This window comes from Homalodisca vitripennis, chromosome 3, assembly GCF_021130785.1.
Source record: "Homalodisca vitripennis isolate AUS2020 chromosome 3, UT_GWSS_2.1, whole genome shotgun sequence".
Classification (NCBI taxonomy): Eukaryota; Metazoa; Arthropoda; class Insecta; order Hemiptera; family Cicadellidae; genus Homalodisca; species Homalodisca vitripennis.
Window position 1 is genome coordinate 17,048,588 of NC_060209.1, and position 18,311 is coordinate 17,066,898.

Below are 18,311 nucleotides of genomic sequence, written 5' to 3' on the forward strand. Positions count from 1 at the left end.
GTGAAATATACATTGAAGTTTGTTGTTGGTTGTAGGATGTAGAATCTTGGAGCATAGGAAACAAGGTTTATTGTACTATCACTAGTATAAACGAATACAACATTTTCCAGTATAATTTGTATTTTGTGCAAGGCCTTTCGGAATCAAAGATTCCATCATCAGGCACTTCACAAATTGTTGTTTGTTTTTATCTAGTTAATTATTTACATTTATAAAATTACTTTCTTATTATCAATTCTATTACTGTTGCAGACGCTTTGTGGACGCTTTGCTTGGTGACAGTGCTTTTGGTGATGCTCGCCGAGGCCAACCATGTGGATCCCCAGAAGAACGCTCTGGAGGGCGACATTCCTGTGAAGATGGCGAGAACCGCTGCCCAGCCTCGAACCCTGGACCTCATTGCTCAGCTGATTCGACTTTTCGAAAGGCTTGGTTTCGGCCTCCTACGGGGATAACTCATTTCTACCCTGCGCATGAACAACCTCGACACACTCCTGAAACTACATTACAATCTGAGATACATTTTCTTTTAATATAATCAGTGTAATTAAATTTTTTCACTTGATATTACAACAATTTAATGTTTTTCTTTAGATTTTTTTGACTTTAAAATCATATTAACGTAAATTTTTAAATTTTAATACTTTTTTTTATTAAATGCTCTAAAAATATATAATTTACAAAAAAGGTAAAATGCATTTGGTTATATATCAATTATGTATTTGAAACGAAAATTTTCTATAGTTCTTTGTAAAAGTAAAAGTATTCTGCGTAAGAGTAATTTCTTCCAAATTTATTCCTTTCACGTCCTTTATAATCCTAATTAGCATTTTTCTTATGTGTTAAAACTCAATTACGTTTTTACCTTAATCATGCTGTGAATTTTTAACCAACAGTAAGTATTGAATGCTCGTATGTGTGGTACACAGTACACATTGTTATGTCTCAAAGTCTGTTTTACGTATCTTTTCTTAAAAGTTATATTTAGCCTAGACATTCACTATGGCAACTTTTGATTACGAAGTGGAGTTTAATTGATTTAAAATTCAATGGTAATACCATTTTGATAATGTTTAACAACAAACATGAAGAACAATTGAAACAAAAATAATTAGTACAATACGGAAATGAGCTAATTAATATAAATATGATTGTAACAAGAATTAAATTAAATATCTAAAAGAAACCACCAGTAACTAAAATTTTAACAAGATAACATTAGCGTGAATAAGATAAAATAAAATAGCGATGATGGTAGCAAAATGGTTAATGCAACGAAGTCGAAATTTTTGCTAGGGCGAAGAATAGAGCAAGGAGAACTGATAAATTCGTATCACACAGAAGGCCTGTAAACTAAATATCAGAACGGCATTCCTTACAACACTGAGCCCACCAAAGAAGAAGTCTATGGCACTACAGATCTTGTTGCCCAGTCGAAGAAATTCTCCAGATGGAGCTGAACTAGAGATGCAGTAGTTGCGGTTATGATGACCAAATGCAAAGTGGCGAGATCTAGAGGAAAGGAGGATCGAAATCTGACGAGCTCCAACAGAGTAGGAGAGTTGGTCACTACAGAGTTGAGAACTTTATAGGGGGACGTGATATCAAAGACTTGTCTTCTAACCTCAAGTGGATGGAGACCGTAAGCATTCGTGCTGACCAGGGCAAGGGCAAGATTAATGGCTGCCTCTCTCAGATCCTAGAACCGGACAAATCTTCTCTGGACGCATTTAAGTCTATTGGCAGAAAAAAAGTAATCGTGATAAATATTTTAAACGTTATTGCAACATTTTAAATCGTTAATTTAAGATACTTTCCTTTTCCTGTTGAACCCATGGTGTGTAAAAAATGATATAAATTATGGTAAAGGCGTTGACAGTACTTTTTTTAACTTTAATAATTACACTCTCGAGTGTTGAGCAACATGGATTATCTATATGATTCCATATTGCTTAGGCTACAAGTCAGTAACAGGCCATATGACGACAAATGAGTGTTGACATTCTCTCCTTATTTAGCACTGACCAGACATGTTTGTTCACAACGTGATGTGGTCACAACTCTGATGAACCATTAGTCAAATGTTTGCTAAATGACTTGAATCAGCGAGTTGAATCAAACTAAAACAACTGGTTTATTAGCCGGATTAATATTTGCTAACTTTGCGTCAACTTTCACAAGCAGGCTCCATTGATTTCAGTGGAAGTTTCGCAGACAAGTATATGTCGAGTTGATGAGTGACAATGTTACTTTGAATGATGCCTTGTATTAGTTTAATCTTTTATTTACTGTGAATAGTCACATTCGATTAGAAGAACTGAAAATATGAATACAGTAACTATACCGAGTGTCTTAAAAGCCCCCCTTCCCCTATTAACTTTCTTATGAATAGAGATGGAGTAATTTACTTTTGGGGGATGTTTATATGATCAAATGAGGCGTTTTTTATGTATGAAAATTTCTGACTTCCTCTCAAATGGAACATTTTGGGGATAAGTCATAATTTTATTGTAAAATACGAACCCCTAGCAAGTGACATTCAATTTAAAAGGTATTTAAAAAATAATGGCACAAACTTGAGGTCTCTAATGTTACTTTATCAAATTTTGGCTAATTGAAGTTTGAATTGGTTCATAAACCCCCAATTCTTGCGAATAATTTTGTAACGAAATTAAATGGTAAAGGATTGAAGATACCTCATCACACCTGAAATGTTACAAAATGTGAGACGCAGTTATGAATCTAGTCTTTATTTTTGTCAAGAAGTACATGGTAATCATTTCGAGCATATCATCTGAGTGAAACTGAGGAGAGATTTCAAGAGTTGTACCTTTACTTCCCTAAAGTTTTATTCATTTTTAAAGGGGTATTGGTTAATTCAGCAGCTTTGATAATTGGAAGCCGGATATTAGGACATATACTATTCTATAAAATAAATAAATAAAAATCAATTTAAAATGTATACTTCCTTTTATAGTTAGTATTACTACGATTGAAATAACAATAGTAATTCATTATATAAAATTATACTCATCAATATATTAAAAAATGACATAGGTAATATTTTCAACTTAAATGAAACACTAATTTTGATGTTAACGATAGTCCATCAATATTTTCATGTTGGAGACAGACAATTTACTAATTATATTCAAATAAATATTCTGTTCCATTATGAATTGATGAATTGAATCTATTCACTTACACGAGAAAAACACTCCCAAGTTAAAAATGGGAAATTTGTATTTTCCAAGTAGAACAATCGTAATATGCAAACATTGTTTTCCATTAAAATTCAATACGACATTCCTTGTATTTTAGACAAAATATACAAGTATTTTTTATTTATTTATCACACTCAGTCAGGTATTAATTAGAACCTCGTAATGGGCCAAATTATTTGTTTTAATATCATTTTAGATAATACAACAAAATTCACCTTTACTGAGTTGAATTTTGGATAGTGTAAAAAAATTCAGGGGAGTTCAGAAAAAGGAAACGATCAACCCAAAACTACAAGACTGTCCAATGAAGCAATTGCCTCTACACATCAACGGTGTACAGATGGGCAAAGGGGTCAGTGCGCATGGGGCGTCGGACCACAAGAACATTGGGCTTTCCCTTAGATTCCATCCTTTAGTATTCTCGTGACCCAAGAGGCAAGAACTGGAATATTAACAAATTTATTAAGTTGTCTTGTGGTTATACTCGAATAAGAGGTGTTCCGATTGTTCAGTACTTTAAAAAATCACAGAATTACTGGACGTAGATGAGGTCAATGTTTAGTGAATGGCTAGTACAGACCCATTTTTAGCCTCTGACTTTTGCATATAAATTCGGTATACTTATCGAATGCTAAAAATTAAACTCTCTCTCTCTCTCACTCTCTCTCTCTTTCTCTCTCTCACTCTCACTCTCTCTCTCTCTATCTATCTCCCTCTCCCTCCCTCTCTCTCTCTCTCTCTCTCTCTATATATATATATATATATAAAAGTATGTATGTATCGTATATATAATATATGTATATAAGTATGTATGTATCGTCGATTTGCTGACAAACTTCTTCTAATTATGATTCAATTAATTTAAAACCTAGAATTAGCATACCTTTATAGGTGATAAATAAAAAAAAACCATTACAAAAAAACTAAAACACATTTTTTATATGTATTATGTATTTTACTGTACATATGGATACGCCAATATTAATACGTTTAGTTGATTAAATATAATATTCGGAAATTACAAAAGTTGTGAGCATTGGAGCGAACGTCTACAGCCACGTCTTTGTGATGACGTCAGTTCGCTATGGCGCTCGAGAAGTCATCTCGTTTACAACCGGAAGTTTAATCATTTCAAACAGGAAGCTCTGTCACGGTCTTTGTTTGCTCCCAAACTTATCAGATAGGCCTTCGAACTCCCTTATACAACATCTTTTATAATTCTGACAGCGTTGAGTTTTCCTTTCAGGAAACTGGAAAGGTAAAGTTGAAGGGTACGTCTATATCTAGCGTCAACAGAAAATTTCAAACTGAGTAAAACGAAATGTGTCTTTTTGCTAAGGGATCACACAGTAATTTTCTACATCATGTTTATAATGTTCGTACAATGCTAAACTCATTCAAACATCACTTGTATGCATTTTTTATTTAAAGTATACATTAGGAAATTCTTATTGATCCTCAGCATTTTATCAATACGTCCGAACTCAAGTTAAACGACATACAAATAACAATACGTTATTCTTTTACATATTAAGGAATAACCATGTTTGGGATGTCAAAGTGGCAATATCAATTATGTCGCCAAGATTCAAGTTTTTAATGGATCTTAAAGCCACAAACTGTGGAAACATGAAAATTAAAAACAAAATAGATCCAATGTATCTATCTAGAGGTAGACCGTACTCTATAACCTGTGGCATTTGTAACACAGTAAAAATTCACACTTCTTTAAAAAAATTTTTATTCTCTTCATAAATATAATAGCATTTATCTGCGAATTGAAACAAATGCACAGGAACATATTAATAGCTTTTTGTGTTTTTGAGTGAATGAAACTGCAGATTTCACAAATATATGCAATATTATTACGGATACTTTATTTATTGCAGAAATTAAAATGCAGAAGAAAATATTTGTTGTGAACCTTTTCCCGCCAACAAATCTGAAGGTTTTAAACTTAATTATATTAATAGTTTTTTCATCAGATGAAATTACTCGGTATAATATGTTAATTGGTATAGTCTAAATATAAACATGATGTCATAGCGTACCTTGATTTTCTGCATTGAAGTTCATTGGTTTTCAAGAAATAAAATTATGAGTCGAATTATGAGGCTTTATATTTTAGGTTAATTTTTAACAACACGTAATGTCAACACTATTATGTGATGCATGTTTTCTGTTTGAACTTCACAACTAGTTTAGAAAATTAACATTTTATAGAAATTATAAAAAATCAAAATGAAGTATTTTTACAGTAATGATTTTTGTAAACATAACTGAGTTGATTGAGTCTTGTTTGGAGGATGACAACTTGCGCTCTTGCCAAGTTTACCAAGTATGTTAAGAGAATCTGAAAACAAAAACCACTTTTTAAAGTCTGTAAACGAATTTTATTGGACGTATGAAGACATTTCTAACTGGTTTTATAAAGGTTTAAGTTTAGTTTCACAAAGTAAAGTCCACTGGTTAGTCGAATCAAAATCAAGACGTCTAAAATACGAATTATAGAATATAATATTAACCTAAAAATAATCTTCTTTAAAAATAATATTTTTTTAATACTCTCCGACATAATGTTGTTTAGGTAATCAGGGAAATACATTCTTTAGGTTTTACAGTTTTGGTTCAGTTTTGCAAAGACTTAACAACAACAACAAGTTAACAACAATGTAACAAGTTCTATGTTTTTACAACGTGCTTAGTACAAATTCGCCATTTTGGCAAGTGTTTTGTACTCAGAATAAACAACTTTAACCTTAAAGTTGTAACCTTTAACTACTTACTTGGGGTCAATTTTGACCCCAGAGGATAAATTATGTTATTTTATATCCTTTTTACTTGCAGGAGTTAGGTGTCTCTTTGTGTAATCTCTTTTTACCTCTAGAATTATATGGTGCATGTTGTCATTTTTCATTCCATCTCTTCAGAGCACGACCACATTAAATGCATAAGCGAGCACCACCAATTTAAAGGTACGCTTGCACAAGCCAGCATACCTTTGTGAAAGTCTTGACTTAAATAACCAGAATTGAACATATATAATTGTTAGTAGTTAAATTAGTCCGTTAAAGTACATTTCAGGACAGCAGTGGTATTAGTAAAATACGTTAATAAGATAGCATTTGCTTTAGTTTTCAATTGCGATTCTATCATTAAATTGTACTGGCAAATGTTGATCTCGTTAGCTTCACGAGCTAAGCGGTGCAATAATTGGAAGCTGATTGCACAGCTCTGCAATGGTAATCCTGTAATCCTATTGTTGTTTGAGAGTGGTCACTTAATTCTATTTTAATTCACAATTTTATTTTAGTTTCCATAGAATTTACTCTATTTATTTTCAGAATGCTTACATTTGCAGGACCAAATGTGAGAATGTAAAGTAATTTATTTAAATCAATCTTTATTATGCAAGAATAATATTATAGAAAATATTATACAGAAGGCATTCAACCCTTAATAGCCTAAATTTTAAAGAAAGGGTACCCACACTAGGGTATAAATATGGTTCACACTATTGTGCCTTTATGTCTATCATTGGATGTTACGGGTTAATGCACAGACATTGCTTTAATGTTCTGAATTTTTTAATTCATTCTTGTACTCATCTCTAATCTTCCGTGCACACTCTCTGCCGCAAAGAAATAGATTATTGTCTCAATGAACGCATTGCTTAAATATGGTGAATACAAACTCCGTGCCTGGGTGATATAGCTTGGTACAATCTCATCGAAAGCAATCTTTGAATATAGAGAATGTACACTCTCTGCCGCAGTGAAACAGATTATTGTCTCAATGAACGCATTGCTTAAATATGGTGAATACAAACTCCGTGCCTGGGTGATATAGCTTGGTACAATCTCATCGAAAGCAATCTTTGAATATAGAGAATGTACACTCTCTGCCGCAGGGAAACCAAGATTATTGTCTCAATGAACGCATTGCTTAAATATGGTGAATACAAACTCCGTGCCTGGGTGATATAGCTTAGTACAATCTCATCGAAAGCAATCTTTGAATATAGAGAATGTACACTCTCTGCCGCAGTGAAACAGATTATTGTCTCAATGAACGCATTGCTTAAATATGGTGAATACAAACTCCGTGCCTGGGTGATATAGCTTGGTACAATCTCATCGAAAGCAATCTTTGAATATAGAGAATGTACACTCTCTGCCGCAGTGAAACAAAGATTATTGTCTCAATGAACGCATTGCTTAAATATGGTGAATACAAACTCCGTGCCTGGGTGATATAGCTTAGTACAATATCATCGAAAGCAATGTTTGAATATAGAGAATGTACACTCTCTGCCGCAGTGAAACAGATTATTGTCTCAATGAACGCATTGCTTAAATATGGTGAATACAAACTCCGTGCCTGGGTGATATAGCTTGGTACAATCTCATAGAAAGCAATGTTTGAATATAGAGAATGTACACTCTCTGCCGCAGGGAAACAGATTATTGTCTCAATGAACGCATTGCTTAAATATGGTGAATACAAACTCCGTGCCTGGGTGATATAGCTTGGTACAATCTCATCGAAAGCAATGTTTGAATATAGAGAATGTACACTCTCTGCCGCAGTGAAACAGATTATTGTCTCAATGAACGCATTGCTTAAATATGGTGAATACAAACTCCGTGCCTGGGTGATATAGCTTGGTACAATCTCATCGAAAGCAATGTTTGAATATAGAGAATGTACACACTCTGCCGCAGTGAAACAGATTATTGTCTCAATGAAAGCATTGCTTAAATATGGTGAGTACAAACTCCGTGCCTGGGTGATATAGCTTGGTACAATCTCATCGAAGCAATGTTTGAATATAAAGAATGTACACTCTCTGCCGCAGAGAAATAGATTATTGTCTCAATGAAAGCATTGCTTAAATATGGTGAATACAAACTCCGTGCCTGATTGATATAGCTTGGTACAATCTCATCGAAAGCAATGTTTGAATATAAAGAATGTACACTCTCTGCCGCAGAGAAATAGATTATTGTCTCAATGAAAGCATTGCTTAAATATGGTGAATACAAACTCCGTGCCTGAGTGATATAGCTGGGTACAATCTCATCGAAAGCAATGTTTGAATATAAAGAATGTACACTCTCTGTCGCAGAGAAATAGCTTATTGTTTCAATGAAGGCATTGCTTAAATATGGTGAATACAAACTCCGCACCTGAGCGATATAGCTTGGTACAATCTCATCGAAAGCAATGTTTGAATATAAAGAATGTACACTCTCTGCCGCAGTGAAATAGATTATTGTCTCAATGAAAGCATTGCTTAAATATGGTGGATACAATCTCAAGGAAAACGATGCTACAATATAGAGTGTACATACTCTGTGCCTGAGTGAAATAGTTTAGTGCATCTCATTGAAATCAATATTTAAATATAGAAAATGCACACTCTGTTCCGCAGTGAAATACGTTGGTGAAATTTCATCGTAATCAATATTTGAATATGGAGAATTTACAGTCTATGCCACAGTGAAATAGATTAATGCAATCTCAAAGAAAGCAATGCTACAATATGGAGTGTACATACTCTGTGTCTGAGTGATATGGCTTGGTTCAATCTCAATGAATGCAATGCTACAATATGGAGTGTACATACTCTGTGTCTGAGTGATATGGCTTGGTTCAATCTCAATGAATGCAATGCTACAATATGGAGTGTACATACTCTGTGTCTGAGTGATATGGCTTGGTTCAATCTCAATGAATGCAATGCTACAATATGGAGTGTACATACTCTGTGTCTGAGTGATATGGCTTGGTTCAATCTCAATGAATGGAATGCTACAATATGGAGTGTACATACTCTGTGTCTGAGTGATATGGCTTGGTTCAATCTCAATGAATGGAATGCTACAATATGGAGTGTACATACTCTGTGTCTGAGTGATATGGCTTGGTTCAATCTCAATGAATGGAATGCTACAATATGGAGTGTACATACTCTGTGTCTGAGTGATATGGCTTGGTTCAATCTCAATGAATGCAATGCTACAATATGGAGTGTACATACTCTGTGTCTGAGTGATATGGCTTGGTTCAATCTCAATGAATGCAATGCTACAATATGGAGTGTACATACTCTGTGTCTGAGTGATATGGCTTGGTTCAATCTCAATGAATGCAATGCTACAATATGGAGTGTACATACTCTGTGTCTGAGTGATATGGCATGGTTCAATCTCAATGAATGCAATGAATCTGATAAATGTATATCCTGTGCATCACGGATGTATCCAGGTGCAAATTTAAACAATGAAATGGTTGCAAGTATTCATTTCAAATACTGATAATACATTTGCTTACAATTGTTTGATGGCAAAATATTGTATATAAATTATTCGCCATCTTATAAAAAAGTTAAGCCTTTGGGGTTTTTATTTTCGGTAAAAAGAAACAATTAACAACGCAACAATCCAACTACTGTAATAAGGTTTTGGGGTTACTAAACGTTTAAAACTACGTTTGCTCATACAGGTAACTGTATCTTTATAACAGTATTAATAAAAAAAACATTCCATGAGCTCCCAGTAAAAGGTGAACCAAATGAGAAAAACCTGAATTAGATTAGATAGCACTATATGAAATGTAAGTTACCTAAAAGCTCAAACTTTGAGTAAATGCGACATTTCATTAACAATCTTATTTTGAGATAAGTGCTATTAGATTAGGACATAATATTTAAACTTAAAACTTATCGTTTTAATCTACTGTGTTCGTTAAAAATTTCGGATAATGGTTTGTGTTAACTTCTAGACAGATAATAGTTACTAACAACGATGGAAGTTAGTTCATGAAGATCTTTGATAAAATGGCTCCTTGCGATGAGAACTTGAAGTGCAGAAATCAAAATTTAATGTACTTAAAGGATAACACCATACATATTATAATTATTAATTATCCTAAACATTTAGTGTTACAAAACAACAGGTATGCACATAAATACACATATATTTCCTTGATCGGAGAAACAATGTAATTATTATTTCTCTCTCAAATGCGCTACTTTGCACTCTGCACAATTATATACATATATAAATATATACTTGTACATATAAAATGGAAATGTCAATATTTTCCGATAAGTAATTAAATAACTAAGATATTTTTCTATACGTAAATTTATATAATACAATCTTCTCCACCTTTGAGGTTGAATTACTTCGACTATGATGCTCCAGAAGTCATCTCGTTTACAACCGGAAGTTTAATCATTTCAAACCGGAACTTGAGTCACAGGCTTGTTAAGTTCAAACTTATCTGCTAGGCTTGCAAACTGTCATGGATTGTGTTTGCCTGTGTTCCTTTTGGGATCATTGTAATATTTGCAAAGTTAATTATTGTGAAGCACTTAAATTATTGTGTAAACAATCTTGTCTGGATAACTTACCACACCTGATCAACTTAACGGATTATATTTGTTGTTATATAGTTTATTTGACAACATTTCACACATGATTGTGATAAATCCATATAAATGTTCTTTTGTGAATAAATTTCTGTTTCTTCTTAAACGAATACGACTTGGGGCATCTTAAATTAGAAATCTACGGTTTAAACATGTAATACTTGAATATTACTCGTCAACAGAAGATGTAATAGCTAGTTTTAGAAATCACACCAAGTGTGTCACTTAAAATTGAAAAAGTAAGACAAGTATTATATTAATTTGACAACATGTAGGCTACAATAACACTAAAATAAACATTTCAAATTGCACACGTATTTTTACAATGAACAAATGTGTCCTTGCTTGCAGTTTATTCTTTCTTGTACTTCGTTTTTTAATTCTCAATGTATTCATTGTTTTATGACACTTTATATGTAGGTTTAGTGGCTCTTTGTTAATAACAAACGAAATTATAACTAATGCAATATGAATTTCAATATAATTTTTTAAACTTTGGGAATTTTTTCATAATGAAACTGTTTTATGAGATTTTAAATTTTTTTATTGCCTCTTTACAAAGGATTGGCCTTGAAGGTTTCACTTTTATCTTCTCTTCAAGGTTTTTTATGTGTTTTTATAACATTGTTACATTATTCGGCAGCATTGTACTAGTTAGACTTGGCATTTAGATTAAGTTAAGTTTGTACTGCTGTAATGTTTATATAACTATTACAACGCTTGTTAAAAAAATTATTATTATTATTTACAGGTTATAGTGACTAAAAAAGGTTATCTTTTACAGAAAAGGAGATAAATATATTTATATTTATAAAACCTATAAAATTTCAATAAACATTGAATCGCAAAAAGTACTTGCTCCGCCGGGACTCGAACCCGGATCTCTCACTTGCCGGGTGAAACCTATAAAAAGTATAGTTCAAAATAATTCCATAAGGAAATAACGAAGAACTAACGGTAATAAAATCTTGGGCTGCAAAATAAGAGATATTTTGAACTGTTCCAGAATAATTTAATTTGAATGCTTCTGGAATGGTTCTTAGTTATTAGTCCTACAGTACAATTCTAACAGCAACACCTGTTAGGTTCAAAATAGTAGAAAAAAGTAAAATAGTAAATATTGAGTATCTGATAAGAATAGTATGTAGTTGTAAGATGTATTACATTTAACTCTTCTGGTCCTCGATTTTATATTTTGCAAGGATGTAACTTCGTATAAAAGGTTCACAGTTGCTCCTCACACACAATTTCTTGAATGTTTTTTTTTGGCGAAAATCTGGTGTAAGAATGAAAAAATCTAATAAACGCCCTTCAACGAGATATTTCAAGAATTATTTATGTCCACTATGGGAACATTTCTATACCTTTTTTACTTTTTTAAAATACAAGACTAGAACAAATATGCATTAATTTCACTTTAAATTTCAGTTTCATTTGACATTTTTTGACGTGACAACGTCTTAAATTAGGTTGCGGCTCGGAGTCACTCATGAAAAAGTGTAACGCCCGGTAACCTTACGATGTTCGTCCAGTGGGTCCGCCGCACGGGATCCGCACGGGATAAAGCAGATAACTGTGGGTCCGCCGCACGGGATAAAGCAGATAACTATGTTTATTCGTGAAAATGTGGAGTGCTTAGATTCGTCATTTACAACAACTACAACAATAAAGGTAAATAATTGTACACTGATATTTCATTATCGTAAACTATGATTGATTGATTAATTGTTAGATTGACACAAAAGTTGAGAAACTGAGTTTATAGGTTATGTCATACTATTGACAAATGTTGATAGTGTTAAGTAAATTATTAGTTTAAATCACTCTGCAATCAATCGTAATTCAGTCGATTGAGAAGAAACAGCGCGTATTGCTAGTCAAACATTTAAAATAACAAATTATAACCTCTAACCTGTCATAACAGTGCGACCAAACAAACGAACTAAACCGACCAATCACCACGCGCGGAGTTAGAATTTAACTGTGTTTAGCAAGAATTTCAAATTCCAATTTTAGTAAATGTTTTATTCAACTTTACCATTTACAATAACAAATTTTAATTAATTTCAAATTATGTACAATGTTTTAGTAAACAAAATATATTTCTATAGTTAAAATTTGTGCAATTCTTATTTTCATTCAATTCCTTGTTCCTATTGTGCAATTTAATAATATTCATATCAATAAATATTCTACCGAGAAAAAGACGTTGTCACGTAAAATCTTCGCCCGTAAAACCGACTTTACAGGCAACCATAATTTTTTTTAATAAAACTTGATTCCCGAAATATAAATGTACAGACATATAAAATTAGCATATATTGTCGTTTGAGTAGTATTTTATCGCTAGAGTACGTTGCATTAAACAATGTTCAAAATATGTTTATTTGAGTATTAACTGTAAACAGTTTACTTTTTAATGGATAGCTAGAAAGTTTCGCAGGTTGCGGAAATTAATTATTGTGTGTAGTTGTGTGAACTGATTATTTGTCGGACAGTTAGAGTCAGCTGGCGATGACAGCAAGTCCGCTAATTGCTGCTCGGACTTACCAGCTGTTTCTGTCCGGTAACAGTGTTGCCAACTGTGAAATATAAAATATCTTGTTAGAGGAATTCCATGTTCCACATACTTCATACATATTTTAAGGTAAGAGAGGACAGGAAAGTAGATCGTAACATTCTATTCCTTTAGGCTTTCGACGTTCTTATGATGAACATTTTATATTTATATTACTTTATTTTATTTATTTATATGCTTAAGACAGTTGTACTCACAGCACGACTGTTATTTTTAGAAATATTAAAGTCTTTTCGAAAAGACTCCATTTATTTTAGCAAGTTTTCTCAGCTATTATAAGTTGAAGAAATAAGTAGACACGTGGGTTGTATAGCCAGAATAAATTATTTGAAAATATTTTTTGAATTGATTATTACACTCTAATTTGTGTACTTCCTCAAATTAATAAATTTATGTTATTGCAATATGCAGAAGGAATATAATTACTCACATTTGTGTAATGTTGGCGAATAAACCAGATTCTCTAGGCCAGTCTATTCTTTCCATTCCAGATTCTGCTAGTCCTAGTGTAACTAAAAATAACCCCTTAGACAATAGTAAGGAAAACAGATTCCTATTTCTGATCTTGGCTCAACTTCGCCTTCTAAGGAATTTCCAATATGGAGCTACACAAAACCTAGTGATTTATGAACGACATGGTATGGTTGCGTGATCTTAAAAATACTTTTGTCTTGAAGTTACCTCTTAACTTGGTGTCTGCAATTCTGTAGCATGTTTTAATACAGAGAATATTTTAAGATGTCAAGTCTTAAAACAATTAGACCACAGTCCTGCAACGATTTGATTATGTTGGTGAGAAATCAAACGTGATTTGAATCAAGAGAGTAGAAAATCATCGAAGAATAGAAAAAGAAGTAGCGACAGAGGACCACAACGGCTAAACTGATGTTAGCAGTTCGATAAGAAGGGGGGTTCAAACATCCCGGAAAACTGATGTTAGCAGTTAGACATCCCTGCAAACTGATGTTAGCAGTTAAACATCCCGGCAAACTGATGTTAGCAGTTAGACATCCCTGCAAACTGATGATAGCAGTTTGATGAGGAGGAGAGTTCAGAGATCCCAGAAAACTGATATTAGCAGTTAGACATCCCGGCAAACTGGTGTTAGGAGTTTGATGAGGAGGAGGGTTCAGACATCCCTGCTAACTGATGTTAGCAGTTTGATGAGGAGGAGGGTTCAGACATCCCTGCAAACTGATGTTAGCAGTTTGATGATGAGGAGGGTCAGACATCCCAGCAAACTGATGTTAGCAGTTAGACATCCCTGCAAACTGATGTTAGCAGTTAGACATCCCTGAAAACTGATGTTAGAAGTTAGACATCCCTGCAAACTGATGTTAGGAGTTTGATGAGGAGGAGGGTTCAAACATCCCTGCTAACTGATGTTAGGAGTTTGATGAGGAGGAGGGTTCAGACATCCCTGCAAACTGATGTTAGCAGTTTGAGGAGGAGGAGAGTTCAGACATCCCAGCAAACTGATGTTACCAGTTGGATGAGGAGGAGGGTGTTTTAGACATTCCAGCAAACTTATGTTAGCAGTTTGATGAGGAGGAGCGTTCAGACATCCATAGTTAACTTTAGATTAAATATAAAAAAAATTGTAAAGCCAAAAATAATAAATAATTATTTATTGTATATAACATACATTTAGAGTACTTGTAAATGTAATGTGGTATGTAATTATTGGCTCCCACATCAGTTACTGATGACGAAATCCAGTTCCAGTCCGTGTGTACAGACGATAACTCTCTGAGTTCCACTTCAGGAACTTACCTCTTCTACTACAGTGGCATTCCAAGTATTCATAGTCCCTTTGGGATTCTCTATCTCTGTCTGTCAACCGTCAACTCTTTTTACAATGGACTTATAGGTAACGATGTTGGCAACGAGAAAAAAACAGAGAAAATAAATTCGAGATTTGGTATTGTAGTAATCAATGACATTTTTCTGCAACTTATAAACACTTGTAATGAATTATTAATTTAAACAAACTCTCCAATAATATAAAGTTTTAATTTTTAAAACTTTCTCTATTTCTAGAGGCCTTTCTGCCATAGAATATTATCTCTTTGTATTTTTAATGACATATGTTTTTATTTAGTACAAAATTGTTTATGTTACTATTGTTATTATTACTTTTATTCAGTTGTGTGAGTCCGAAGATGTTCTCATTGAGTACGAAAGGCCTCACAAAAATAAAAGCTTTATTGGAAAGTTTGTTTAAATTAATATATCATTTCCAATAAGAAAAGAGCTTCAAGAATTTACTTGTAATGAATTTACTCTGTTAGATTAGTTGGTATCATACAAAGCTTGAAACTATTAATCTGCAATTTCATCTTAATAGCGAGCTAAACTATTTTTTACTGCTAGCTAGCTTTTATTTTATTGAGTTGATGACTGGAATTACTGATTAAAAATGTGATGTAGATGAAGCATAAATTTAATGCATAGTAAATTCAAAGGGAATATTATATAAACTTTCCCTTTTCTGTCAGTCAACTACGATTTTTTTCTACTTTTAACTAACTTTGCAAAAACATAGTGTATCTAAATTTGGAATTGCTCAGAGCTGAAATTCACTGTTATCCACTTACTGGTTTACATAATACAAACTAGGATATGCTCATATGTTTGCATATGATTATACAGGATAGTGATGTTTAAACAGGGAATAACTTCTGCTACCAGAAAATCTGTAGATGTTTGTCACTGGATATTCGGTTTTTGCTCACTTGCATTTTAATTAGTTGATGACGAAACTTGTTTCTGTGACTTTCTGTATCTGTCCATATGATTACAACTTTAGAACGAGTTCACTTAGAGAGTGGAATCTTGCTTTGAAACTTCACCTGTACTACCTCTATAAATAGATATGGAAAATGATAAAGTAGTTATTAGGAGATCCATGTAGTGTGAACGCAAAGTATCCTACACTGACCCCAAGTCTGTCGTGTGTTTGACTTTTTTGCGTTGCTAGAATATTCGGGGCGCTAGAACAATTTCATTTTTGTATGTTTGTCTATAAGTCTGCTGTCTGTCTTGGAAACGAACTAACGTATAGAGTTGAAATGTTGCAAGATTCCTTTTCATATAGGCAACACTGAGTTTGATGGTGATGCATGTTACTCCATGTGATTTTATTATGTTACTCACACTGGTCTCATGGGTAATCATGATGGCAACTATAAAATAGCAGAATAAATAAATTTGTAAGCAAACTGAGTAGTACAATTGAACGAGATTTTAACATGGGACAAAAAAAACATTTACCAAAAGTTATATAGTGGAAAGTTGATGTTATAGTCGGTGAAAAGATTTGGGCATCTTCGCGTTATAGTAACTTCCCTAGCTCACCGGAACTTTTAATTTTTGATCACGCTTGTATTACTTATTTGCTGTGAAACCTAACTTAATGAACAAAAACATGTATCTATCGTGCGGCAGGATATGACAAGAATAATTTCGTCTGGACATTTGAAATTTTGCTTGAAACGTCACTTTTAGATAGCTAAGAATGAGTTCTAATTAATCTATCACAGGACATCTTGAGAATGAAATGATTTAGAAATTTTCAAACGCCCTCAGCTAAGCCTGTCACGCGACACGTGGCCTGGCGTACTCCTCCTTGTTCATTTATACTGTTTTACAATAATTTACAAAATTTTAAGATTTATCATTTTAATGATTTTAAGAGTTGTAATTAATCATTCATTTTAATTGAATATCTTGAATCCAAATGATGTAGTTTCATGTAGGGGAAAACATTTTCGTGACTTTATGCATGCTCCTGATGTGTATTAAAACTAATATTGGCAAGTATTTGCCATCCGAGTCCCCGCTAGCCATGTCTGCACAACAGTTATCCCAAAAATATTTTAATTTTTTACAAAATAAACTGAAACTGTAAGCGCTCAAACAATGCATTGTCTCTATTGGTCCGCAAAACGCTTCATTTGGAAATCCTAAGTCTGGTGCAAAGGGCTCGATTCTTCTTGGGGCAATGTCTTTAAGTATTTCCTGATGAAGAAAATTTATCATATTCAATAGAGATAAACAATTCAAAATTGGAGTATTAAGTTAAGTAGCTTGTATCAAATAAAATTGTATCGGCATATAAAATATATTAATACAGATAAAACATAAATACATCATTTCAACTATTAATAGTATTGTAGTAAATTCACTAATAAATGTTTTATGTTTGTAGGCTGTATAAAATGAAAACATTCTGTGTTTCAAAAGCGTAAATTTATTCCGTTAGCGAACCATTATTCAATGTCATGACGTTTTAGCGATAAATTTCTTCAAAGATTTCATCTGAGTCCTCAAACCCTTCTTCGTCGTCCTCATCTATCGATATGCTGATGTCAATGTCTCCCTCTTCCTCAAATTCGTCAGAGTCGAAGATTTCATCAATAATTTCTTCCTCGTCTATCTCATCCCCTATGTCATCGATGTCCTCAAAGCCCTCATCTTCATCCTCCTCGTCTATGCTGATGGATATGCTGATGTCCTCACCCTCTTCACCGTAGTAGTACTCCCTCGCTTGATGCTCGACCTCTACCTTCTCGTCGATGGCTGTCTCGGATGGGACGCGGCTATCGATGTCGCTGACGCAGGTAATGGCAAGGAGTAGTAATGTCACGGCTGGAAAAATTACATACATTTTAAAATTTGTACAACGAGACGTATAAAGCAGCTATGGTTGGAATGGCTGATTCAATGTGAATGTTGAAATTAGCGCCGATTGAACTGTGCATCTCCCTATCACAGTTCACCTTCTTCTTACGTGCAACATCTGAAATCTGGTGCTGTTGCAAACTTTACTATTGAAATCTGGAGTCATGTTCGTCTGAAGGAATCCAGGAGACTCGGTTGCTCCACCGTGCGTTGGGGTCGTGTCAGTCAACATTGCAGTGTGTTCAATTGTGCACCTGATGAGACAATGGGAATACCTCTTCAACTAGTCTTTTTTTCTTTTTATGTCAAAACGATGCAGGGAGTTCGTCACCGACTATTTTTGGATCTCTTCAGACGAACATGATTCCAGATTTCAGGAGTCAAGTCT

At 33.5% G+C, this 18,311-nt stretch overlaps 1 protein-coding gene across 1 annotated transcript; it reads right to left on the minus strand.

Annotated features, from left to right (window-relative positions):
- Positions 1 to 17,531: 17,531 nt before the first annotated feature.
- LOC124358097 (prothymosin alpha-like) lies at positions 17,532 to 17,909 on the minus strand. Its single transcript, XM_046810391.1, has one exon. The coding sequence runs from the start codon at positions 17,907 to 17,909 to the stop codon at positions 17,532 to 17,534; it is 378 nt and encodes a 125-aa protein (XP_046666347.1).
- Between the last annotated feature and the right edge of the window lie 402 nt (positions 17,910 to 18,311).